The sequence below is a fragment of the Gobio gobio genome (genome assembly GCF_949357685.1).
Source record: "Gobio gobio genome assembly, chromosome: 25".
Classification (NCBI taxonomy): domain Eukaryota; kingdom Metazoa; phylum Chordata; class Actinopteri; order Cypriniformes; family Gobionidae; genus Gobio; species Gobio gobio.
This window is the reverse complement of record NC_137121.1, coordinates 18872863-18898569: the sequence shown is the minus strand read 5'-3', so window position 1 is coordinate 18898569 and position 25707 is coordinate 18872863. Positions and strand designations below refer to the sequence as shown.

The 25707-nt window shown below is 36.7% G+C and overlaps 3 protein-coding genes across 7 annotated transcripts in view; 2 read left to right on the top strand and 1 right to left on the bottom strand.

Annotated features, from left to right (window-relative positions):
• Window positions 1-3415, top strand: part of cacna2d4b (calcium channel, voltage-dependent, alpha 2/delta subunit 4b) — a 46207-nt gene extending 42792 nt beyond the window's left edge. For 2 of the 5 annotated variants that reach the window (XM_079810283.1, XM_079810287.1), the window contains 3 exons: window positions 16-131; window positions 219-301; window positions 2596-3415. In XM_079810283.1, the coding sequence (XP_079666409.1) occupies window positions 16-131; window positions 219-301; window positions 2596-2688 (292 nt within the window). In that variant the 3' untranslated portion in view covers window positions 2689-3415. The remainder of the gene's footprint in view (window positions 1-15; window positions 132-218; window positions 302-2595) is intronic. The other 3 variants (XM_079810286.1, XM_079810285.1, XM_079810284.1) reach the window with 2 other exon arrangements.
• Window positions 3416-3467: 52 nt separating this feature from the next.
• Window positions 3468-11019, bottom strand: samm50 (SAMM50 sorting and assembly machinery component). The gene is made up of 15 exons (XM_079808965.1): window positions 10850-11019; window positions 10374-10484; window positions 10182-10283; window positions 9946-10033; window positions 9754-9860; window positions 9528-9658; window positions 7649-7736; window positions 7337-7465; window positions 7180-7251; window positions 7006-7092; window positions 4711-4781; window positions 4558-4625; window positions 4199-4345; window positions 3955-4096; window positions 3468-3833 (listed from the first exon to the last, which is right to left on the bottom strand). Exons 1-15 carry the CDS (start codon window positions 10868-10870, stop codon window positions 3788-3790), a joined length of 1410 nt encoding a protein of 469 aa, XP_079665091.1. The 5' UTR covers window positions 10871-11019; the 3' UTR covers window positions 3468-3787.
• A 272-nt stretch (window positions 11020-11291) lies between these two features.
• efcab6 (EF-hand calcium binding domain 6) lies at window positions 11292-25662 on the top strand. Its single transcript, XM_079809255.1, has 30 exons — window positions 11292-11391; window positions 11705-11855; window positions 11958-12178; window positions 12312-12391; window positions 13814-13883; window positions 13963-14099; window positions 14192-14310; window positions 14437-14558; window positions 14642-14790; window positions 14868-14942; window positions 15055-15169; window positions 15267-15440; window positions 16497-16657; window positions 16727-16832; window positions 16916-17086; window positions 17257-17371; window positions 18431-18549; window positions 18638-18867; window positions 18957-19044; window positions 20103-20221; window positions 20399-20548; window positions 20633-20788; window positions 20883-21099; window positions 21897-22094; window positions 22214-22441; window positions 22648-22848; window positions 22931-23117; window positions 24243-24427; window positions 24515-24664; window positions 25441-25662. The coding sequence occupies exons 1-30, from the start codon at window positions 11362-11364 to the stop codon at window positions 25561-25563; spliced, it is 4347 nt and encodes a 1448-aa protein (XP_079665381.1). The 5' UTR covers window positions 11292-11361; the 3' UTR covers window positions 25564-25662.
• Window positions 25663-25707: the final 45 nt, after the last annotated feature.

The window sequence follows — 25707 nt, the reverse complement described above, 5'->3', positions numbered from 1 at the left end:
TCTGTCATGTTTCAGGATGTTTGTCCTACAGCAGGTTCCTAACAGTAACCTGGTCGTGCTGGTGATCCAGGCTGACTGTGACTGCTCCCGACAGTACGCTCCCATCACACTCATGCCCAAAGAAGTCAAATATATCCTTTCACGATGATTGTCTTATCTTTGAAATGTTTTGTTGTTAAACTTTGTTTGAAACTCAAGTCTTCTTAACTTCTTTGAACATAATTCCACAGTAAAGTGCAACAGGATGAAATCTCAGAAGATTCGCAGACGACCCGAGTCTTGTCACGCATACCATCCTCATGTAAGCCAATCCATTCATACAGTTCATGAACAAGTCAGGATATATATATCAAGGAAAAATCATGAAAATCATGTTTTTAAAGTGTCTATGTGGTGTTTTAGTATCCTTTAAGACAAACCTTGTGTAAATTCATGTCAACACCATTGAGTATTTTCTCCTTAAAACCAGTGAACCAAAGTCGGTCTCAAAAGCGTCACAAACTACCTTGTAGCCAATCACGTCAATGTGCGGGCGGGCTTTAGCATATCATTACCTATTCTCCAAAGCTGGGGAGTCTCAAGAGAAGCCAGGTAATCCCGGTATAATTTTCTGTTAATATGAAAAATCAGTTACATTTAGCAGGGCTCGACATTAACGCTTGTCCGGGACAAGTGGATTTTTTTGAAGGGGCAAGTGAAGGAAAATTTTACTTGCCTGTCCGGACAAGCTGATTAAAACGTTAAAAAAAATAACTAGGGAATCACCAAAATGCATTCATTAGTGTAAGTGGCGATCGATAGTGGATAATAATATATAATGTATAATGAACTGACGGTAACAAGGTTGCGCTGTTGACACTCGCGCAGCCTCTCGAGGAGAAATCACAACAAATGAGCGCCGTTCATACAAAGAAACTCAGTTAACATACACGGTTAACATTACAAATTGTGGAGGTTTTATATTTATAACATATGATAGCCTACATCACAGAACCAAGAGTGCTGTTTTTCCTGAATACCATCACGACTGAAAATGACAGTGATTTCATATCACAGTTCCGTAAACAATAAATTAACATGAAGTCACTTACATTTTAGATGCAATATTCACTGTTTTTGTTCGATTTCAGTATCAAAAATAGTTCCAAACAAAGATCACAACAGAACCATAACGCTTCTCACAGCAATGGTGTGTTGCTGAATGATTCAGTGTTTTGAATGAATCGGTTGAATCAAAGATTCAATGACCTATTCGTAAACAACTGCCTCATTCTTGAATTAATCATCCGTTTGAATTAATCGTTTAAATGAATGACTCAATGACTCACTCATTAAGACAGTCACCTGCTGCCACCTACTGGTGGTTTAGTTTATTTCTTATTTGTATATTCAAACTTATTTTAAAAATCTCATGACATTAAATAATGCAGTTGTAATTTTTTTCAGTGTAAATTATTTAATTTGATTGGTAACAGCCCTATAGTGTCTTATTCTAATTTAATTTCTAGATCAAATTTAAAAAATAAATAAAATGAAAGCTGAAGCATAGCCTATATTTAATAAGATAAGAGGTAAAAATATCACAAATATTCAGATTTAAATATGTCAAAGCTGATTGAACACTGATGAGAATATTGCTTCAGAATAAATGTACAACAACAACAACAACAACAACAAAATCCGGACAAACAAATCTTTTACTCGGACAAGTGAATGACAGATTTTCTTGTCCGAAGGACAAGCACGTGAACAGGCTTAATGTCGAGCCCTGATTTAGTAATATAGCGGATGAATTATGTATATGAAATTATGATGAACTAAATGCCTTTCTGCACTGACATTCTATGATGTTCAAAGCGTTTCTAAGGATGCTGATTTTTATAAGGCGAACGGGAACATGGTTTGTGTAATATTAGCAACACATTATTAGCTGTTTGATTATGTAGTCAAGCAAAAGGCTAATCATATTAATTACTGTTATGTGTCCGACGTTGAAAAGAGCGATACCATTGTGCAGCGTTTACTACAGTAACTTGAGTAAAGTTGGGTGAGTGGATCTCTGATCTGGTGTGAGTGAGTGGAGGTGGGTCTCATTTGCACCAAATAAAACAAGGGTGTAGAGTTACATTCAAACTATTTTAAGATATGAATTCACAGGAAATTTTGGTGATGAGTTTTAAGGGATAAAATGATTGACTAAAAGGGACTTTAAATCGGTTTTGCTTATATGCACCAATATAACACTTACATAGCAATGAGCAAAATGTACTAATATATATTCCATCTAAAACATGTTATACTGTATATACTTTACAAAAATATTGAAAAAAATATAGAAGATATATTTTAATGCACTTTCAGAATTTGCTTTGCTTGAGAAAACATGAAAATATATACCTTCTTTCATTTGATTTAATCAAATTAGATTTTCATATGTAATTTTCAGTAATCAAGATCTGGATGCGTCCATAACTGGCACAGATTTGCTGAAAATGACCGTCATTTGGCAAATAAATAATTTACGGACAGTTGTATACGCATTCCCCAAGTACAACCAACTACAAATTACCATTTTGTTGTGTTGTGCTCTTACAGGAAAATGCCAAGGATTGTGGCGGAGCATGCAGTATAGCAGTATCTCTCACACTGTACTTCATATGTCTGGCTATCTCATTGGCTCTCCGCTGAATAAAAATATATCTTCCTTCTGCCATGACCGCTATCCTACATTGGACCCAAAGAACAACAAACAGGACACTTTTGATGATCAACTGTTGATCTCTAGGATGAGGAATTCAATCAAAAAAACAGGTTTATACTACATAGAATTCAAATGGATAGCTCACCCAAAAATGAAGGTCATACTTTGGAACTACATGAAGATGACAGAAATGAGTGAACTATCCCTTTAGCTTGCTTCATACACAGCAGTTCTGCCCCCTACTGGACTCACTATGACACTGCACAGATTATATTTTTCTCAGTGGGAGTGACAGCGAGAGATAAAATCTTTGATTGTCTCATGTGACTTGATGTTATACATCAGATCTGCTATTCTCTTAATTCTTTTTATATGTTTAGGAACAAATGAATGTTTTAAAGCGAACAGAGCAGTGGCAGCTAAACTGCTGTTTATTTTCATGATGGTTGCTACTTAACGTTTTTCATTGAGCCACATTTTCTGAAACTCTAATGAAAAGCATTTCATATGCTGTGTAAGATGGATACAGTTTAATAATTTTTTTAACAGACTTATATGTGTGTGTATTTTAGTATATGTATGTTTATTATTGATACATTACCAATAGTCTTTAAATATGGTTTGACAATGGTTGAAAAATGTTTTACGTGATAGCGAATGAAGATGGACTTGGTGTTTGTGTGATTAAAAAGTACAGCAAGTGTGAATCCTTTCTAACCTTTTTCTGTTTTTATATACAAGTTACCTTAATAAGCCCATTTATTTTAAATGATCGAAGATTCCTTTATTTTGAAATTAGTTATACACACACACAAAACCATAATAAAGGCCAGAGACATTATTTATTGAACACTGACAAATAAATATGACAATAAGAGCACTGATGTTCAATATATTCCCAACTGAAGTGCCAATAAGTTGAAAAAGGCAGACTTGATTCCTAACAAATGTTTTGGTTTTGGTTTTAAACATGTTTTCCTTATTTAGCATGTTTGCCAACACTGAAAAATTGGCCAACATTCATTGCATTATTTTGCAGCTTGAAGTGGAATCATATGAATATCCTTAAATCACAAGTACAAAGAATCACAGGAACCGGATTCCAGCCCCAAACTGCACTCCATCACATATCCTAAGATACAAAACACATCAGTACATTATTTCATAATAAGAGAAGAGAAATGCTAGTACATTAAAAGTGTATCACTTGTGTATTAGTGATTGATTGTGTGTGAGTGTCTGTGATTGTCTACCTGTCTCCGCTCTGGACGCCCATGGGAATGCAATAGTTGAGCTCCAGACGAGCGATGTTCCCCAGACGCAGCACAAGGCCCGCTCCATAAGACCAGCGGATACACTCCGCCAGTTTGCTCAGGTGTGCCCTCGGCCCTTCCCCTAGTGGACGATTTAAAGTACAGCAACAAATGTAAGTAAAAACAAAGCATGTTTCATTAAACAAAAGGAGAACTTTGCCCTTCACAGCATTATCTATCTTACCATAGTTGAGGTTACACAAGTTTCCGGCATTGAGGAAGAAATGTGTCCTGAAAAGGTCTCCGAAGCCGCCTCGGCCTGGCCTGAATGGAAGAGGGGTGTATAGATGAATCCCCCCAGCCCAATACGCCTCCCCACCGAGGTAATCGCCTGTCACCGAAGTGAGAAAAAACAAACCGTAGTTATGAATATATAAAGAAATTGAGTGTCCCGCGTTTACTACAATGCAGACTCAGGTCCCAAATCAGCGCAAAATGTCAGTGCCATATTCGGACATTGGCGGCTTCACTTTTTTTCAGTGGAACATAGTGAAGGTGCATCGTCCGTATTTGTTTTTACGGTCTATGGTTAGAGTCATTTACCTTCACTCTGAGGGCCGATGCTGTACATGCTGAAGCCCCTCACACTGGTCGGACCACCCAAATAGAACCTAAATACATGTTTAAAGACAAAACCACTATTAATTTGTGTGTTTGTGGGTCTTTTTTTATCAATGAGAGAGGGAATTTGCTAACCTGTCAGCGATGCAGGATGGCTTTTCTCCAAGGGGCAGCAACATACCACCCCACAGAGAGGTAGAGAGCACCTATAAGAGACGAAAATCAGCAAACGGAGCATTCCAAAAGGGTTTAAAACATCAATAAACCAATGTTTTTATCGTTAACTAAAACTAAAAACATTTATGTTGATTAAATTACTAAATTAGAAAGCATATTAATTGAAATAAAATAAAATATATCTTTTTTTTTTTTTAAAGAAACATTTCTAATTTTGGTTTAGATTAAGCACTCTGAAGTGTTTAAAACAACCAGATAAACCAGTGTTGTCATCATTAACTACAACTATAAAACATTTTTTACTTTAATTAAAATAATGTGAATGGAAATTAACTGGAATAAAATAAGTTGCCAAGGAAATATTCCTAATTTTCAATTAGTTTAGTACTTCTGCTGACGAGAGTTGAAGCTTTCGGAGGCCGCACACGGCGCTGACATCTTGCACAGATTTGGGACCGAGTCTCGGGACCGGAGTTGCGCAGTAGAGAGCAGGAAGTAGAGGCGCGATTATCAAAAGCCCGCCCACACTCTCGCAGATGAAGAACAATTCATTATGTTGGTGTGAAATAAACAGTTATGGAAATGTAGAAATTAAAGCTAAAGCTCCAATCTCCTCCCAAAAATGTTTTGTTTCCCAAAAGGAAAAAAGGTTTTCCAAGCCTGCAGCACTCCTCTCAGAAACTGAAGCCTCTGCGCCTCGATCGCCCCCCCCCCGGTGGCTGGTCCCAGTATAACTCCTAAACCCCACCTCTCCGTGTATTATAATGGACGCGAGACACACTAAACGATCAAATTACATTTCAAACAATTGTTTCCTAAAGATGGTTTCTGTCATTTTAGGCAGTTATCACGATGATTTCATTTCAAGTGTTTGTTTTTTAAAAAAGTTTTGTTTTAGTTAGTTATTTGATACTATATAAACGGGGGGTGTGGCCTCATGATTGACAGCTGAGATTGACGGCTTCTCAGAGTGAAGTTGTCACTAAGGCACTAACAGACTTTTTTCGGGATTTTTGGGAGGAGATTGGAGCTTTAGCTTTAATTTCTACATTTCTATAACTGTTTATTTCACACCAACATAATGAATTGTTCTGTATCTGTGAGAGTGTGGGCGGGCTTTTAATAATCGCGCTTCTACTTCCTGCTCTCTACTGCGCAGACTCCGGTCCCGAGATCACTAGTGCGCAGACTCTGTCCCAAGATGTCAGCGCCGTGTGCGGGCCTACGAAAGCTTATATTCCATATTTTATGCCATAAAGCCAAAATTTTTTACGGCCTATGCTTGGTTTAAGTTGAAGTAATAAAAACTAAGCAGACATATTTCAATACAAAATCAAAACCTAATGAAATGATAAAACAACAAAAGTACTAAAATAAATATGGAAAATATGAAAATAAAAAATAATCCAAAATATTAATAAATACTATAGGATATTAATGATAATATACTTATATTATTTAAGTTAGTTGCCAAAGAAACATTTCTAATTTTCGTTTGTCTTGGGTTGTGTACTAAAACGAATACCAAAATAATCATTAATAAAAAATGAAAGACATTTAAATTAAAAAAAAACCCCTACTATTCAGAACGCAGCAGCACGTCTTGTCTTCAACGAACCCAAAAGGACCCACATCACACCTCTCTTCATCTCTCTGCACTGGCTACCACTCGCTGCTCACATCAGGTTCAAGGCGCTGACGCTTGCTTACAGAGCCACCACGAGCTTGGCTCCTGCATAATTTGACTCGCTTCTACGAGTCTACACCCCCACCAGAAGCCTTCGCTCAGCTAAGGAGCAATGGCTTGTGGTACCATCACAGAGAGGCATGAAATCTCTTTCCAGAACGTTTTCATTCAACGTTCCCGGCTGGTGGAACCATCTTCCCTCCGCCATCCGAAACGCAGAATCAATGACAACATTCAAAAGACAATCTTCCGTGAGCACTTAAAAATTCTCTCTTTTCCTCTTTCTTCCCCTTTTCCCTCCCTACTCTAGCATGTGCTACACTGAGCAATGACACAGACTTAGTATTTCAGGCACTTTTTGTTTTTATTCGAGTCTTCATGACGGATCGCTTCCTGACTCCCCAGTTGTAAGTCGCTTTGGATAAAAGCTTCTGCTAAATGCATAAAATAACTCAAATAAAATATAAAAACTCATTCACAATATGACTGAATACTATAAATTCTAAATATTACTACATACTGCAACAAACAGACATAAGTAATAGTTTTTTTCCAAAGCATCTCACCGAGTCCCAGAAGAGAGTCTTGTTGAGCTGAATTTCAAAGTCTTCCTTCAGGAAACTGACATCTCCTCCGGTGTAGCCTGCCAGTTCCTGACAAGCCATTAAAAATGAAGTAAATGGTAGTATTTTCATTTTTGGATGAACTATTCCTTTCATTTACAAAGATAACAAACAAACCTGGTTGATCTTCAGTAAGGCACCTTTTTTTGGAAGGATGGTAGAATTGCGTGTGTCGATGACCATTGCGTGCTGTGAGGAAAACATCATATTCAAAATCGGATATGAAATATCAATGAGTTTAATAACAAAGCCAAGATTCAGAGAAGAGACATACAGAAAGTGAGGACTTTAGGGAATGGCCACTCTCCTCCCTGACAGTGAAGGAGGCTGTACGGGCCAAACAACCCAGCTCTCTCCACACACCCTCCCACTTCAAAGTGTGATTGGTCCTCCAGATGGGGAACTAGGGATCATAGATCAAACAATGGACAAATAAATTAGATCATATCTTACATATATACTAAAACTATTGACTTTTTAATCTACTAAAGTTATATTACATCAAATAATATTGGTTTAGTTAAGGAGAAAATAAACACCTTAATATAAATAAATGCCTTAATGAAAATAGATAAATGATCATTACACTGAACTCTGTGGAGACTCCTCTGTCCGTTTCTCGGAGCGAGCTCCATGGAAACTGCCCCGTGACTTTATACAAGTTAATGGAGAAGCTGAAAGAGTGAGAAAGAAATGTGCTTGACTTTAAATCATGCTATTTTAATGGTTCCTAATTTTGTTCTTCTACAATAGTTTTACATGCATCCAAGGTCAAACATTTTCTTATAATATTAAAAATGTATAATAAAATTTAAATGTTCTCATAATATACAATTGCAGCATAACCTCGTTCCTCAGTGTCTGAAACGGTTCATTAAAAGATTCTGTCTCTCTAAACCTCTGCTTTCTGAGAGCCAACTCTGCTCTGATAGGTCAGATGGCCCAGTCTGTTGTGATCGGTCTACTCTACTCTGATTGGTCAGATGGCCCAGGCTATTTTGATTGGCTTACTGCTTTCAATGCGTGTTGGAAACAAAATGCCCATTACCATATGTGAATTTCAGCTCCGGAGGATATCTCAGCACTTGTAAATGAACAGTAATGATACTGTTTATGATTACCATATCCATTTGAGCGCGAATCCTCATCCTTTCAAATTGCATGCAAAGTGGATTTGCTTTCACGGTGCAGAAAACAGCATCTTTACAACACAAACCAAACTCTACCATGCCTCAGCTACAACTACAGTGTTTGAGGGGAGTTGACATTGCCCGCGATTCCGCGAACTCCCAATAGGCCACGTTTCCAATGTCGGGCCAAAAGCGGGCAGCGCCACAGATGATTTCCTATACCAGCTTACATCAGCATTAAAGACTTTTAAAATTTTTAGCTCAACTCACTTTCAGACAGCAGCGAGTGTTTGGAATAACTTTGGTTTACAGTATCTGATGTGGATTCTGATCACTGTAGGGCAGGCCTATAAGGCACAAATAATTATTTGCAATAAAAAAAGACTATGTGTGCTAACCATTACCATAGTAAACATGGTAAATAAGACCGCTTGAAGAAATCAGAATCGTGTATTTATTTTATCTGTCAGTACGTCTCGTCTCTTTATACCGGACTGTCTGATATCCATATTTAGCTCCACATATAAAATACATTTTCGGTTCAAGACATATATCCAAGATATATAACTGTTTTGGGACTGTCACTGGAGAGAGTGCTAAAGCTCCCCAGGTCGTATTTTTGGTCGAAAATGTGTAGAAATGATCGTTCTTTCTAAATGTGATGCAAACATACAGCCCTGTGACTGCAAATAAACAGAAACAGATGCGACAGAATAAGTACGCCCCATTTCTTTTGTGAAGTAACAGTAAATACCATTATTTTGACAGTAAATACCATCATTTATTTCTGTGACTAATGTGCAATCTTGACACAAATGAATTCATTATGATCAACGTATCACTTGTTATTGTAAAACTGTGGTAAAACATAGATGCTTGAGTTTTAAAACTTTAAGTAAAGAACAAAAATGCCAACAAGCATCCGCTTTTATAATGTTCATTTTGCGATCTCGCTAGTTAGTGTGACGTTGTTCCAGAGAGGCGTGTTAAGAAACGCTGCAGAGCTTCTAGCCCGACAGTGGAAATGCAGTGGTCTTGGGTTCGTTGCTACAGCTATTAGCTCAGCCCGGCCTGTTGAAAGCCCTGGCTCGCACAGGCCTGACAGTGGAGAAGCAGCTAATGAAGAACATAGACTGGCATTATGCAAATACAAAGGTTTATGCAGGAAGTAAGCCTGAAACTACTGATGTCCCTATATTACACACTACATGAAAGGTAATATCCGGAAAAGCATAACAGGGTCATTTTAATGACTGACTTGGGCAACATGACATTTCTAACTAAATGAAATGTAATTGTAAATAGAAATCTTCACTACAAGGCCAAAAAACATACTTCCTCTCAAAGTGTCCAGGCTGGGGCTTGAAGAATGACAGGCCATATGAGGTTTCCTTAGTTCCATATGAGAACTGAAAGGTCAGCTTCTCTGCACGGCCAAAAACATTGGGCAATTTCAGACCCAGCACCTGAGATGAGAAGCAGAACCACACTTGTAAATGATGTCAGTTTTTCATTGTAGACACACAGCCAGCAGTGATGACGCAGCTCATCAGTAGCTCACCATGCTTCCCTCATTGTTCCCAACCATGGTGTTGTAACTTCCCGTCATTCTTCTCAGCTCCTTCACCTCAAATGTCACATCGAGTCCGTTAGGGAGCGCATCAGTACCTCATTTTTAAAGAGAAAGTCAGATTTTAATGCAACACTTTCATTATTGGTTATTCGCTATTGGTTGTTTGCATAATTGTTGTACCTTCAGCAGTGTCAATGACAACTTCCACATGTCTGAATACCCCCAGACGCAATAGTTTCTGTCTGGCCTCATGAGACTTCTTCATTACCTATAACAAATTTGTACATATAAACACAATTTGAATATAGTTCACATCTATATATATATATATATATATATATATTATATAATTATAGTATTATATATAGTTATATAATATATACATATATAAAGTGAATGCAAACTTGAATACTCACATCAATCAAGTTTTTGGCACGGAAAACATCTGCAATCTCATACGTTAAAAAGTCTTCCTTTGTTCTTCCGAGACCATCGATGTGTACATGCTGTACTACAACCTAAACAATACATATAAAGAATAAACAATATGCTTGATATGAAACTACATGTATGCAAGCACTGGATAAACTAATCAAGATCAATCTTACATCTTTATTTTCAAGAACTTCCTGTTTCTCCTCATGCTCTGGTTCCCCCAGGTCCATGTCATCTGCTTGAACCCCCAGTTCAGGTCCTTGCATAGGAAGGGGGTCCAGACTCTGTGTCAACAGATATGTAGCAATGAGTTATAGTGCTATTATATAAAGCATACTCAAAGAATCAGATTTCTCAAAAACTTATCTTAGGATCACATAGAATACGTCAAACTACAATAGATACTATAGAAGTGTGCATATACAAAAGCAATGAAGTAACGTTAAATATTGTATGAGTCGATTGCTACATGAGTCTGTGTAAAGTGAGAGTGATCGTTTATATGTGCAAAACTGATTTAATATCTTAACTGACAATTAATCTGGATCATTGTGTAGTACAAAACGTCATCCTCGGCCTGTCATTCAAAGACTCTGTTCAGAGGTCATTGCTTTAGCTTTTCCGACAACTCTGGAAAAAAGGCGCTTACCCTGGCATGCACGGTCCCCATGTTTAAAAGCCTGTTTACATTCAAACGTTCCCAATATGGTAATAAACACAGTTCAGTCTAAAGCAGGACAATCCGCGGTCTGACTCTGGCACACTACAATAATCTCCCGGCGGCCGCCATGACACTTGGTAACCACGCCCATCGAGAATGATGATTTGCTTTTGCTGAGGAGGACAGAACAACGTCATGTTCGTCGCTATTTTCAGTTTTTGTGCCGATCCATATTAATCTACACTGCTTATTCTTTTGTATTGGCTATTTACAAAAATGTTTTACAAAAATGTTTTGTGAATTTTTTTTTTCGCTTTTTCAGTACAACTTTCTGTACAACCTACAGCTGGTTGGTTCCAGTAGGCGAGGCTAACGCATGGTTGACATATCCATGGGAACAGCGAGCGTCCTCGACTGGCTACAAAGGTTGACTGGCTGGCAACAGAAGTTGTCGTCTTTAGTTTGGACACCGATGGTCTAAATACGAATTTAACACAAGAATGCGTCCGAGGTCAGCTGTGGAAAGTTGGGTTAGTAAAAATACACTTTACTAATATAATTTGAAAGAATAATGACTAAGTTGAACTACTAAGGAAATAGATTCTCGTATGACGCTACTGGTCCTTAATAAAAGCTTAATCAAATACTTTCTAATTGTTTCAAATAATAAAAGAATGTGTACGTTAAAAGATTAACATTATAATATTTTGTAATATACATATATATATATATATATATATATATATATATATAGCCTACAATTAAAAAAGGAAAAAAATGTATAAGGAAACAAAAACTATTTAAAAAGTTATCTATCACAAAATATTATATGGTTATATTCAGGTGTCACCCTCAGCAGAGATGCCTCAAGTCTCTGGCCATATAGATCTGAGGCCTATAACACAAGGGCTCGCCATCATCCCTAGACCTAAGAGTTCGTCTCGAACGTCCACAGCAGAATTCTCAAGGAGGAACACTCTCAAATCGGACTCTGGTAGAGTTTATGCTGTTTATTTAGTTTGTATTATCATGGTAATGATAGAAAAGCATTTTGTTGAGGAGATGTTCTATTTTATTTACTACTCTTTTTTTACAGCCTCCTCTGTGCAGTCAGTGGCAGATGAAAACCTTTCTTTGGTGGACATTGAGAACATACTCTTGGAGAGAGTCAAAGACAGAAAAGATGACTTGAAGGTTGCTTTTGAAGCCTTTGACCAAGAAGGGAACAAAACTGTCACCAAAGGAGAGTTCAGACGTGTCATTGAGGGCTTTCTTGTTCCGATCACCGAGTCTCAGTTTGAGGGTCTGTTGGCTGAGGTGTGTTCATTTAGAATTACAACAGTCACCACTTTCAGTGCACTTATTGTTATCTTGTGGTACTGAGGCAGTGGTTTCTTATTTTAAATGTTTTATATTCTCACTTATTTCAACTCCATTAACATATTGTTAGCTTGACTTAAGAGAAAATGGAACAATTCCCTATATGGAGTTTCTCAGAAGATACTGCAAGGTTTCATCTGCTGTGGGAAGGTAATATATGCTTTTGTAGATATTTTCTCAATTATTGTATTTCCTTAAAGGGATAGTTCACCCAAAAATGAAAATTCTGTCATAATTTACTCACCCTCAAGTTGTTCCAAACCTGTATGAGTTTCTTTGTTCGACTGAACACAAACAAAGATATTTTGAAGAATGTTTGTAACCAAGCAGATAGAGCAACCATTGACTACCAGAGTAGGGAAAAAATACTATGGTAGTCTATGGTTGCTCTATCTGCTTTATTACAAACATTCTTCAAAATATCTTCTTTTGTGTTCAGCGGAACAAAGAAACTCATACAGGATTGAAACAACTTGAGGGTGAGTAAATGATGACAGAATTTTCATTTTTGGGTGAACTATCCCTTTAAGTTATCAACTACTGTATATTAAAAAAAATGTTGGCTGCATTTATTTGATCACAAACACAGTAAAAAAGTAATATTGTGAAATATTACAATTTAAAACAATTTTACTCCAGTCTCCAGTGTCACATGATCCTTCAGAAATGATTCTTAATATACTGAGTAATATTTCATATTATTATCAATGTTGTGGGTTTGTGAGAACCATGATATTTTTGCAGGATTCTTTAATGAATAGAAAGGTCAAAAGAACAGCATTTATTTGAAATTGAAATCTTTTGTAACATTATAAATGTCTTTACTGACACTTTTGATCAATTTAGTGTGTCCTTGCTGAATAAAAGTATTAAAGGCACAATATGTACAATCTTTGTACTAAAATATCCAAAAACCACTTGAACAATGTTATATATATTTGTTGACTTGTGTACTTATATTATCCCAAATGTTTCCAAGAATGTTTATATCCAGATAGATAAGCAATTTTAACCCTCGATTTCCATTCGATTGTAAAAACCATGGAAACACCAAAGACACTTTAATATATATATTACGTGTTTTATTAGACAGGTGAGCAACTGTTTGGATACATTCATCAACAGAAAACAAATCATTGTTATATAGCTCAACACAGTTAGTCTTATTGTTTAAATCTCGCTTTCTTGATTTTACAGAGATTTTACCATGCCTAATATTGATCTAGCTTACTGCGGTGTGACAAGTGTAGTAGCCGCTGAGTGAACACACAGAGTAGCATTATAACATCATTCCAACACACTCAAATGTATCTAATATGATAAAACAGTGCTGCGTTACCCCACATACGCATGACCGGAAGAAGCCTTTTGTCTGCGACATAATAAAAGCTCTACGAAATCAAGGTTGCCATCAAGCTACACCGAATAAGCGACCTCTAGCGGCAAAAAAGTACATATTGCGGCTTTAATTTTTTTTTTTTTTCAAACAAACAAAACACCAAACTGACCCCAAACTTTTAAACGGTAGTGTATAATATTTCTTTATACATACTATATATAATCTCTTAACAGAATCCCATCCAGGAGTGGAAGTTACAGAAACTTGTCACTTGGAGAACTACAGTGTCGTCTGAAAGATAAGGTGTGGGTGATAGGGTATGCATTTTACATATTTATCTGTATATGCTAGTATCTGTGTAATATGATTGTCATCATTTCAGATCAGAGGCAATTTGAAAAACATCACCAGGGCTTTTCAGCTGTTTGACTACAACAGTGATGGACAGATACAGCAACATGAGCTGCGTAAAGTGCTAGAGGGATACTGCTTTCCCATGAGTCAGCTGGAATTCCACAGGTCCTGGTTTTTCCCGTTTAATGAAACTCTCTTGATGTGTTATTGTTTTTCCCAGAATGCTAAGTGTTTTGTGTCTATGTCTTTTTCTCCAGGCTATGGTCACATTACAGCGTGAATAATGCCGACACTATATCTTACAAGGAGTTTCTTGAGCAGCTTGGGGTTGACTGTGAAAACTATCGTAAAATTGCACCAGATTCTATACAACTGGGTACCGTTATGCAAAATAAATTATGTAATATAAAAGATAATAATAAAATAATGATTCATTTAGGCAAATCAGAAAATGTATGCTCAGATTTATGCAATTGTTTCTCTTATTTACACCTGTTTTCAGCACTGAATTGGGATGCTGTCAGCCGCACTACAACAAGACCTAAAAGTAAGACAAGCGTAAGGGCTTTTTCAGGCAAATCCAGGGACACCTTGGATGATGTCCAGACCAGGTTTTTGAACAAAGTGAGTATGACAGATCATTTTTCATCTCATATATATGAGCATTTCATTAAAACCAGTTTTCTACTTTGATTGCCAATTTGCAGATCAAGAAAAATCATATCCTTGTTGAAAAAGCTCTGCAGGCATTTGACACCACAGACAGTGGGTTTGTCTCCCAAGAGAATCTCAGATCTGTCCTCAGTAATTTCCTCTTTTCCATGGATGACGATATCTTCAGGGAGTTATTAAACAGGTAGATTCGAACATATTGTGTATGTGTTTACGAGATTGCAGTTCTGAAATTCATCTAGTGATCATTTATTGTCACAGATTTGGAGTGAGCAGCACAGAGCCTGTGCAATGGAGAATATTTCTTGGATTGTTTAAAGATGTCATAACTGCACAGTAAGTTGGCCATACAGTTATTGTTTGGGTCCTATAAATCGATATTATTTATAACACACAGCTGCAATATGCTTTGTATTGATTATGCAAATATTTGTAATGTCTCAATCAGGAAAGATTCTGCTCCAGCAACTCCAGAATCATGCAGTATTGAAGCAATTCTAACAAGACTTAATCATGTACTTAATCAGCCTCTTTTGACAGAAGCCTTTCTGGACTTTGATAAAGTATGTTTTGAGATTCAGAAAACGTGATAAATAGTTGTAAATCAAACTGAGTACTTTAAATCACAGATATTCATAATAATGATCATTGTTTCTGCAGAACAGAACAGGGTTTATCAGTAGAGATGAACTATGCAGGGCTCTGGAGAGTCTGAATTTCCATCTGACCGATGAGCAGTTCATAGCTCTTGCTGATACCTTGGATGTGGAACGTACAGATGCCATAAATTACCAACAATTCCTGGACTTCCTCCATCACCATAGGCCAATTGTGGTATTATGACATTTGACACTATTTTTTGGACAGTTAAGCTTAATTAAGACACGGTCGCAGTTCTTCTGGGTTTAGTCTGTCTCAGTTTTTTCTGTTTCTTCATGTATTCACAGACAGACTTGATGATAGTGAGATCAAATCTCCGTGTGGAGCATACCGGCTGTTGTCAGACTCCTTGTGCATTACATTTTTTTACTGGATTATTACAATTAATGGCAAAATAAATGTTTGGAAATGTAAACTGATACTTCCTACTGTAACACTACAGCAAAATATTTAAATAACTGGCTTAAAACCATTTTTGGGGTGAAAATAATGACATGCCTAAGACTTTTGCACAGTAGTATTATATATATAATGAAAATATAAAAACAACAACCTTTGCTGTACTGTAATATCCCTGCAGGTGAATTTTAGGAAGAGTTTTCTGGGTCACATATTACCCTAAAAATCTAATATTTTTATTTCTAATAACAAATATTTAAACTTTATTAGGACCCTTAGTATTTTTGCATTGTGACATTATCTTTAGGACAATTAAGCTAATTTTACCCAATCCTCGTTGCTGCAAAATGTAATTAACTTAAAAACAAAATTAATAAAACAAAATACTGAGAAAGACATTGATGTAATGAGGATTGATGGGTACACTGGGTCCTAACATGTCAGAATGAATAAAACGTTTGCAAAATAGTACATGTTGTTGTTTTTCTTTAGGAAAAATATGATTTATTATTATTTGTTTATTACAGGTTTTGACAGATTCTTCCATATAGAGGTTATTCACAAATTTAAAATTGTTGTGTGCATTAATTCCAGCAGACACCAAAGCTCAATAAAAAGACTCCAGCATGGGAAAACACATCGCCTTCCACAGCAACAACAACATGGAATGCAGTGAGTAGGCTAACCTGCACAGTAATTTTACAGTATTTTCCTTTTTTTCCCCAATATTTTTGGTTTATAAAGCAGTCTAATTCACCACTAGTATATTTAAAAATTATAAAAATGAATCACTTGCCAATACTAGTTCCTTTCCATACATGATTTCTACAGGTGGAGGGGATTTTGAAGGAGAAGCTCTCTGAGAACTATGACATGCTGATCGAATCTATCACCAACACAACCCAAAACCAGAGTGACATCATCCCACCGGAAGACCTTAGGAGATTGATCCAACAACACGGACTACCGTTGTCAGAACAGCACTTCAGCAAGTGAGTCTTACTTTTCTGCCCTCAGTCTTACCTCTGGATACTGACTAATTTCCCCTATTTGCTGTCAAGGCTCTGTGAACCATTTTTGGAGGGTGGAGGTGTGAACTACAAGCTGTTTTTGACAAGCTTGGGTGCTCCAGAGAAGAATGAGGGCATCAGTATCATTGAGAGGTCTGTATAATCAATGAACACGAGAAGTGATATACAATATGATGAGGAATCACACATGATAAATGTTTTTTGGTATACTACAGGAAGGAAAATGTACATGAAGCCTGCATGTTGAACATAAAAGCACAAGCAGTAAAAGATGTTGTCCTGAGGAAACTCAAGGACAGGCTTCAGAGGCGTGGGATAACCCTTCAGGACTTTCTGATGTCCACCAGGAAAAACTCAACAGCAGTGCTCACTCTGAGAGATTTCTGCAAGGTATGGGCCTGAGATCTGCTCACACATTTTGTATATTTTTTGGTTTTACTTGACGTCACAGTCAGAAACTCATTACAGGTACTGTAATTCCGACAATATGATTGCAGCGTTCATGCAATGTCTGAAACAAATGATTTCTTTACATTGATTCATGTCACTCTTGCTTTTAGATTCTGGATAATTGTGGCATTTTCCTGGAAGGACCCCAGTTTCAGATGCTCATTGAGTCTCTTGGTTTTAATTTGGGTCCAATTTCTGTTACCGACTTTGTGGCCAAATATGAAGGTTTGATATTTCACAACACACAATCTGTTTTCTTAAAGGTCCCATGGCATGAAATTTTCATTTTATGAGATTTTTCAACATTAATATGAGTTCCCCTAGCCTGAATATTGTCCCCAAGTGGCTAGAAATTTTGATGGGTGTAAATCAAGTTCTGGCTGTCTTTCTCTGCCTTTGAGAAAATGACAGCCCAGACGAGCTGATCTTGAATTCTCCTGTTATGACATCATAACAGGAATGGTTACCTCCCTTTCCTCCGCCCAGAGAATTTGGTACGCCCATGCGAGCACCATATTTGTTTGTCCTCGAGAGATCATGGCTTGTGAACGAGTGAATGCTGGCAGTTTCTCAGTGTTTGGATGTACAAATGAAAACAGAAGTCTTTTTTCAGTTCCTTCTGATCTGTGATCAGTGATTTCTGATGTGTAGCTAATTATTCAAGTTCACACAGAACTTTATTATTCGTGCTGCGGCTTCTCTCCCGACAGAACAGTGTTTTCTATCTTGTGAGTCAGTGTTTTTGTACGTCCTCGTCGCGTCTATCTGTTCTAAAATGTGCATACAGTCGTGAGTTTCTGCTCAACATCGGCAGAGCCACATCTTTAGAGATAAACTTCACGCACGCCAAGGCTCGGGCATTGAAGTATATGCTAGTAACTACAACAGTTCACTGAACTGAGATGTGCTGAGAGAACTGATGAGAAGTGACATCCGTCTCTCTGGCACAGCCTTGTGCCTCGTAGACCTCGTTAAACCACGCCCCCTCCGCTCATTTAAAATGCAAAGATGTCAGCCAATCACAACAGTGGGCGTTTTTACTGACGTCTCACAGCAGACACGCCCCTTGAAACAGGGCATTCAGCCACAGGGCAAACATCAGTATAGAAAAAATGCCTTTTATTTCTAAATTATGACATTTTATGATGTAAAATCATACTAACAATATAAGTACACCTCAGAATACATTATAAAATAAAATAAAAAATCCATGCCATGGGACCTTTAACAAAAACATATGGCACAAACTGGCAACATAATTTCCCTCATTTCTTTTCACCACAGAAGTAACGATACCACAAAAGGACAAAGATAGACAGACAAAAAATTTGCAAACTTCCACGCTTTTGACTGCAGAGGATTGTCTTGGTCAACTTAAAAAGAGGATCAAGGAATATCACGGGGTATCAAAAGCAAAAACTTTTTTCAAAAAAGCAAAAAGCAGAATATGTCCCATTGTTTGAGACATTTTTAACTTGCTCTTGTTGACAGGATGCTCTGACTGCTTTCCGTCTCATGGACAAGAACCGAGATGGTATAGTTAATCGGAATGACTTCAGGGCTCTGTTTGACAGCCTGATGTTTGTAACCCAAGAGCGAGAGTATCAGAGATTGCTCAACCTGTTGGGCCTTACGCCTGGCGCCACACTCAACTACACTGAGTTCTACAACAAAGTCCTCTCTAGTGGCAAGATGAAAACACATCACTATGATAACACCTTGTAAGAACCTTTTACTTCTCTGGAATTAATCATTACATTTATCTTAGCTGTTTTTGTAAAGCTAACAGCTCAGAATTCATGTTTTTCAGAGGAGACGGGTGTCTTGACAATGCATGTGAACAAGTTCATGACTATCTAGCAGCCATTGCACACAAAAGACCTTCAGAGCTCTCAAAGGTAATCTCCATCCTGTCCTGCTCACTAAAAGCAAGTGTGGTGCTGCGTTCCAGTTCATTTTTATTATGCTATTATGCCCTCCGTCTCGTTCACTCGGATGTGCATCATTGCTTACATTGCATGAGTGCCCACTACAGGCGGAACCTTTGCTATACTGAACCGGAACGTCCTGACCACTTGGAATCCACTATTTTATTTTATTTTCCTTTACAAAACTGTTTAATGCAGCATTCTATTCTGTATATAGGTGTGTTTGGGTTGTTTTAAATGTTTTTAAAAATAATAAAAATATCTTTGAGTTGTTTGAGGTGGGGTAAATCACTCAAATCGTCACAATCGTGTTGCATTGTGGTATATTAAGCAGCCTGAAGTGTACATATGAAGTAGACTCGCTCCCTTGGTCAAAATCGAGGGAACGAGGGTCTGTCCATATAAACTTCACTTCGTCCACTTCACGAAGTGGAACGCACTTCAAAATGGCAGCAGGGATTCCCCCGAGGGGAAGTGCTTAGGGAAGTTCACAAGTGTGTGTCTAAAAGTGGAGTGGAACGCAGCCCAGGTCTCTTAATAGGAGTTTCTAGATCAGTTGGCGGGACCATAAACAGAGGGAGTTTTTCACTGTGTTACCTGATTTACCCACATCACAGTGTGGGTAGGGTTTTAGGGGTGGGGTCGGGTCGGGTGAAGGGGATCATTTTCATTGTATGGTTTATAAACACCCATCAGTTTGAAAACATTTAGAAACGCCCACTTTTGTTCCGCAAACCCCTCATACTCACTAAAAGGGAAGTTGTCTTGGACGTACGCTGACACCTAGTGGTTTGGATAAAGTATAATGCAAAAATATAGCTTTTTGAAAGTGTAGAAATCAGTGTATAAATGCATTATTAGCAGTCAGCCATGTTTATTGCAAGATGTGTTTGTTTTTAGCCATATAAACTGAGCAGTATTTGAGTGTTCAGGTGAACTCAAAATGGCGGCTCACATGAGGAGACCCCTGAGGTAAAAATTATTGAGTGCTCTTTTAAACTAAACTTTCCACTTAATTGGGTCGACAGGCCTTTTGCCAGTTGGGTGACGATGGTGAAAGCTTCGTGACCAAAAATGATCTAAAGCGGCTACTTTTTAAATACTCCATGCCCATCACACCAAATGAGCTTGAAAAACTCTGGTGCAGGTAAGCAATTTCGTTGACATTCTATTTCATTTTAATGTGTGTATGCATTCTTAAAGGCATTGAACAGCTGATCCAGAATCAGTATTAGCATGGCATTAACTAAAATACATATATGGCAAGCATTCAGAGATTTCAGATGATATCTGCTGTAAATAAAACTAAAAAAATCTTACACAGATATGATGAGGCGGGGAAGGGCTTCCTCACTCAGACAGAGTTTTCAAGAAAGCTTGAAGCCACATCAGATGAAGACGCTTTTCAGGAACAGCTCACAGAGAGGGTGATTTCCACAACACCTGATCTAGAGGTTATGCTACACAATATTAGGTGAGAATTGTCTATCAAATCATAAATGGATGAAAACATTCTCCTCATACTTACAGTGTTACATTAATTTATCTGCGTTTGAAGGAAGTGGATCGGGAGTGACTTTGAGAGTGTGAGCGGAAGCCTTGTGGTTCTGGATAAAAACAAAGATGGTTATGTGACTGTGACAGACCTGCGCTCTCTCCTGCACAGACATGGCTTTCAACTAACAGAAACACAGCTCACATGTCTACTGAAACTGTAACCCTCCATTACAAACATGTTCATTTACTCAAAATGTGGTAAGTGTTGTCAGCCACTGCATTCTTCTTCTTCTTTTCTCTTTATGTTTCAGCCTTGGCTTTGATGCTTGCCTGAAGGAGCTGCCATACCTTGATTTCCTAAAACATCTCACTGGACCTCCAGTCTCTGGTGATACTGCAGTTGACCCTCCTCAAAGCCCGTCTATGGGTTCTCCAGAACCAGTGGAGGCTGTTGTGGAGCTGAGCCCAGACAGAGCCATACAGACAGTCAAGGAGCTGGTTACTGCTTCCTCAGATACTCTCTACAAGGTACAGACTTTTTATATAATATATTAATATTGCTATAGAGATGTGCAGCTAAAAAATCCTGATTGAAAGGAATAGTTCATTTACTCGCCAAACCTGTATGACTTATTTTATTTTGTGAAATTAAAAGAAGATATTTTACAAAATCTTGAAAAGAAAATGAACATGTTCCAATTCCACATTCTGTATTTTTTTTTTCAACACAATTTTATTATTTTATTCTTCAGTAAGGATGCATAAAATTGATCATTTATAATGTTTCAAAAGATTTATATTTCAATCAAATTTCTATTCACAAGACTCTTGAAAAAATGTATTATGGTTTCCACAAAAATATTAACATTGAAATAATAAGAAAGGTTTATTGAGCGCCAAACAGGGTTAAATTAAACTAAAACCATGAAAAATATTTTTGTTGCTTGAAATAAAATATACGTAATATTGAAAAGATATTTTAAAATATATATTTTATTTCAGCTTGTTGTCAATACAGCATTTCTCATTTTCAAATAGTTTAACTAATAGAATAAAATTACTAAAATTATAATTAAATAATAAAAACTATATAGACATTTAAAAAACGTACAAAAACAAATTACTAAAACTTGATCTAAAATTAAATAAATAAAATCTAAAACTTGATTTTGAATTAAATTGTATATTGTAATAATATTTGAAAATATTACTGTTTTACTGTATTTTTGATCAAATAAATGCACCCTTGAAGACTTCTTTTAAATCTTACTGATCACAAACGTTAGATAAAAAAAAAAAACTGCCCCTGTGTTTTGCTTTTCTAGGCCTTCACAGCATTTGATCAGACTGGAGATGGTATGATACCACAAACAGAGTTTCGACAAGTTCTGGATCATTTCTGCATGCGTCTCTCAGATGTGCAGTTCAGGAAGTTGCTGTCTGAGATGAGACTGAGTGAAGGAGAGGAGATTATGGTTGACTGGAAGGAATTTCTCCAAGTCTTCAACCTCCACACTCAAGAGGTCAGAAATTGTTTTATGGTTGAGTTTTTACTTCTTGCACACAATCAAATCACCATAATGTAGAATGGTCTTAGTTACATATGGTGTATATTAAAATGGCTATTTCTTAAATGTAACAGAGAGCAGATGAATGGCTGAAGAAAATCCACAAGATGCGTTTTCCTAATCAGACCCGACCTTTAGTCATCTCTGACATTTTGAGGCGGGTACAGGAGGTTGTGTCGGCCCGCATGTACACTATAACAAAGGAGATGGTGGACCTCGACTACGCCAATATAAACACAATCTCCAAAATGGACTTTAAGACCATTTGCGATCGTCACTTCATGAGGCTTACCGACAACCAGGTAATTTCCAGTACACTCGGTTTTCACAGCAATGCCATAGAAGAACCATCTTGGGTTCTTTTCAGTGAAAAGTTGTAAGTGTGAAGAACATTAAAAAAAATCTAAAATAACCTTTTTCCACTATAAAGAAACTTGTATTTAAGAGTGTAGCACAGAGAATCTTTAATAGTTCCTTCAATTGCTTGAAACACAATCAAATCTTTCAGTTTCAAAACCTGTGGAAAATGCTACCAGTTAATGGCTTTGGAAACCTGGAATATCGAGAGTTCCTGAAAAAATTCAGTGGAGAACAGAAAGGCCTGGAAAAGGTTGCTAAATCATTACCAGGTTCAGCAAGATCAACACTGGAGAGACCAGCATCCCTCAGACGCCCCCAAACAGCACCATGCACCTTTACACGCTCTACAGTACAGTGCATTACTTACTTCACTTGATAATGTTGTTTTTTTCCACCCTCCAAGTGTCTCCAGTGTCATTTGTATCTCACAGTCATCAGTCTCAGTGCGGCTTCAGAGGCCCTCCACGGCGGGCAGAAGGTCCACGCCACTGCTGAACTGTGAGGATGTGGAGATGAAGGTGCGTTCCAGGATCCAGGACTGTTGGAGGCACATCCAGAGGAAATGCAGGCAGGCGGATCCTGACAGAACAGGGGAGATAGATGTGGATTTATTCCTAGGTACATGTTTGAGAGCCAGATTTCTTTCCATTTATCAGTCACAGCACATTTCAACCATAAAATACAGGGTTCCCACAGTGCCACTATTTGCAGATAGGTCTGAATGATTTATTATTGAATTATAATGATTTTATATACATATAAACAAATTATCTTTTTTAATATATATATATATATATATATATATATATATATATATATATATATATATATATATATATATATATATATATATATATATATATATATATATATATATATATAAATATATATATATATAATAAATATGATATATTTATAATATATATATAACATTTCATAATATATCATATATAATTTGCATAATAATTATACAATAACCTTTTTTTAAAAGCAACTGAAAAATCATGGTAAAGTCATGTAATTATAAAAATGTTCTTAATTTTTTTTTTTTTATTATATAATTATTATTAATCATATACATATATATATATATATATATATATATATATATATATATATATATATATATATATATATATATATGTGTGTGTGTGTGTGTGTGTGTGTGAGAGAATAAATAAATGCATTTAAAATATTTTTTTTCTGAATAATATTGGATATTTATTATTTATTTATTATAATAGAATATATAATTTTTGTGTATTTTGATTATATAAAATTCTATAATTTTATTTTATAATTTATAATCTTAAACAGTTATTTTAAATAGTAATAATATTTCTACAATATTACTGTTTTACTGTATTTTCGATCAAATAAATGCAGCCTGGATGTAGCATAAGAGACTTCTTTCAAAAATACTGATAGATATTACTGATCCCAAATGTTAGATAAAAATATATAAATAAATAAAAAATATATACACTAAAAAAAAAAGGTACAGTGCTGTCACTGGGGCGGTACCCTAAGGTACAAAAGTGAAAAGGTGCATCTTTGTACCTTACTCACCCCTAAAAGGTACATATTAGTATATATATATATATATATATATATATATATATATAGTTTATCATTTGATTAATTACTATAAAAATGTATTTGTCAAAAAGTGTGGGACCCTTAATAATAATGAAAAATTGCAAATGACAATGGAAACGATATTGTTTTATTGATGCTTTGCAGAGATACTCCAGGGCCTCCATATTGAGCTGAGTCCACCTGAGTTTGAGCAGCTGGCTGTCAAATATGACATCAAAAACAGCGGACGTCTCTCTTACCCGGACTTCCTGCGGCACTTTGTGCTCATGTTCGGCCCTCAGGTCAAGACTTCATCCAACAGACTCAAACTGCAGCTCCCCAAGACACCAGTGAGTTCACTGCATTTACAGCCATTTCAAGATGACAGCACATAGGCCATTATAGTTCATGCAGCATTTTCTGACTTCCTCCTTTAGATGAGTCCCGGTCCACTTAGTGGTCAGTGTGTTGAAGCCATGCTGAGAATTTCCAGGCCTATCCAGCTCTTCTGGAGGCAGATAAGGCAAAAATTCACCTCGTTTGATAAAGAACGCACTGGAAAGATCTCTCTTCAGGACTTTAGAAAGGTACAAGGCATTATTTTATACTTAAAGGGATAGTTCACCCAAAAATGAACATTAACCTATGATTTACTCACCTTCAAGCCATAGGTGTATATGACATTCTTCTTTCAGACGAATACATTCAGAGTTATATACAAAAAAATCCTGGCTCTTCCAAGCTTTATAATGGCAGTGAATGGCCAAAAAAAGTGGATCCATCCATTATAAAAGTAATCCACACGGCGAATTGTTGGGTTTTTGTAAGAAAAATATACATATTTCACACGTTATAAAGTAAAATATCTAGCTTCCGGTGTCCGCCTTCCGTATTCAGCGTAGAAAAAAAGCGTAACTGGTGTGACGATGATGTCGGACGTAGCGTTTTGAACTACGTGAGGCGCTACAGGCGTTAAATTGAATACGGAAGGTGGCCACCGGAAGCTAGATATTTTACTTTTATAACCTTTTTAAATATGGATATTTTTCACGAACACATCGATTCTCTTCAGAAGGCCTCTATAAACCCCCTGGAGCCATGTGGATTACTTTTATAATGGATGGATGCACTTTTTTGGGCTGCCATTTACTGCCATTATAAAGCTTGGATTAGCCAGGACATTTTTTTATTTAACTCCGATTGTATTCGTCTGAAAGAAGAATGTCATATACATCTAGGATGGCTTGAAGGTGAGTAAATCATGGGCTATTTTTCATTTTTGGGTGAATGATCCCATTAAAAAACACTTTTTAGTTCACGTCCTGTATTTAATCATGCAACTTTTTGGATGTTTTTTTTTTAGGTTCTGAGACAGTACAGCGTGAATCTGTCAGAGGAAGAATTCTATCATTTCACATCTTTTTTTGACAGTAACCTCTCAGGGAGGATTTCATACAATGATTTTCTGCGCATTTTCCTAAAATGAGAGCAGTTTATTCGTTTTTGAGTGTCATGTTACACTGCTTTAGCTACACTGATGTCACAAATTTTTCATACAAAAAATAAACTGATTATGATTATTTTGATCCTTTATTTCTGTTGTTTTTATTCATATAGCAAGAGAATATAA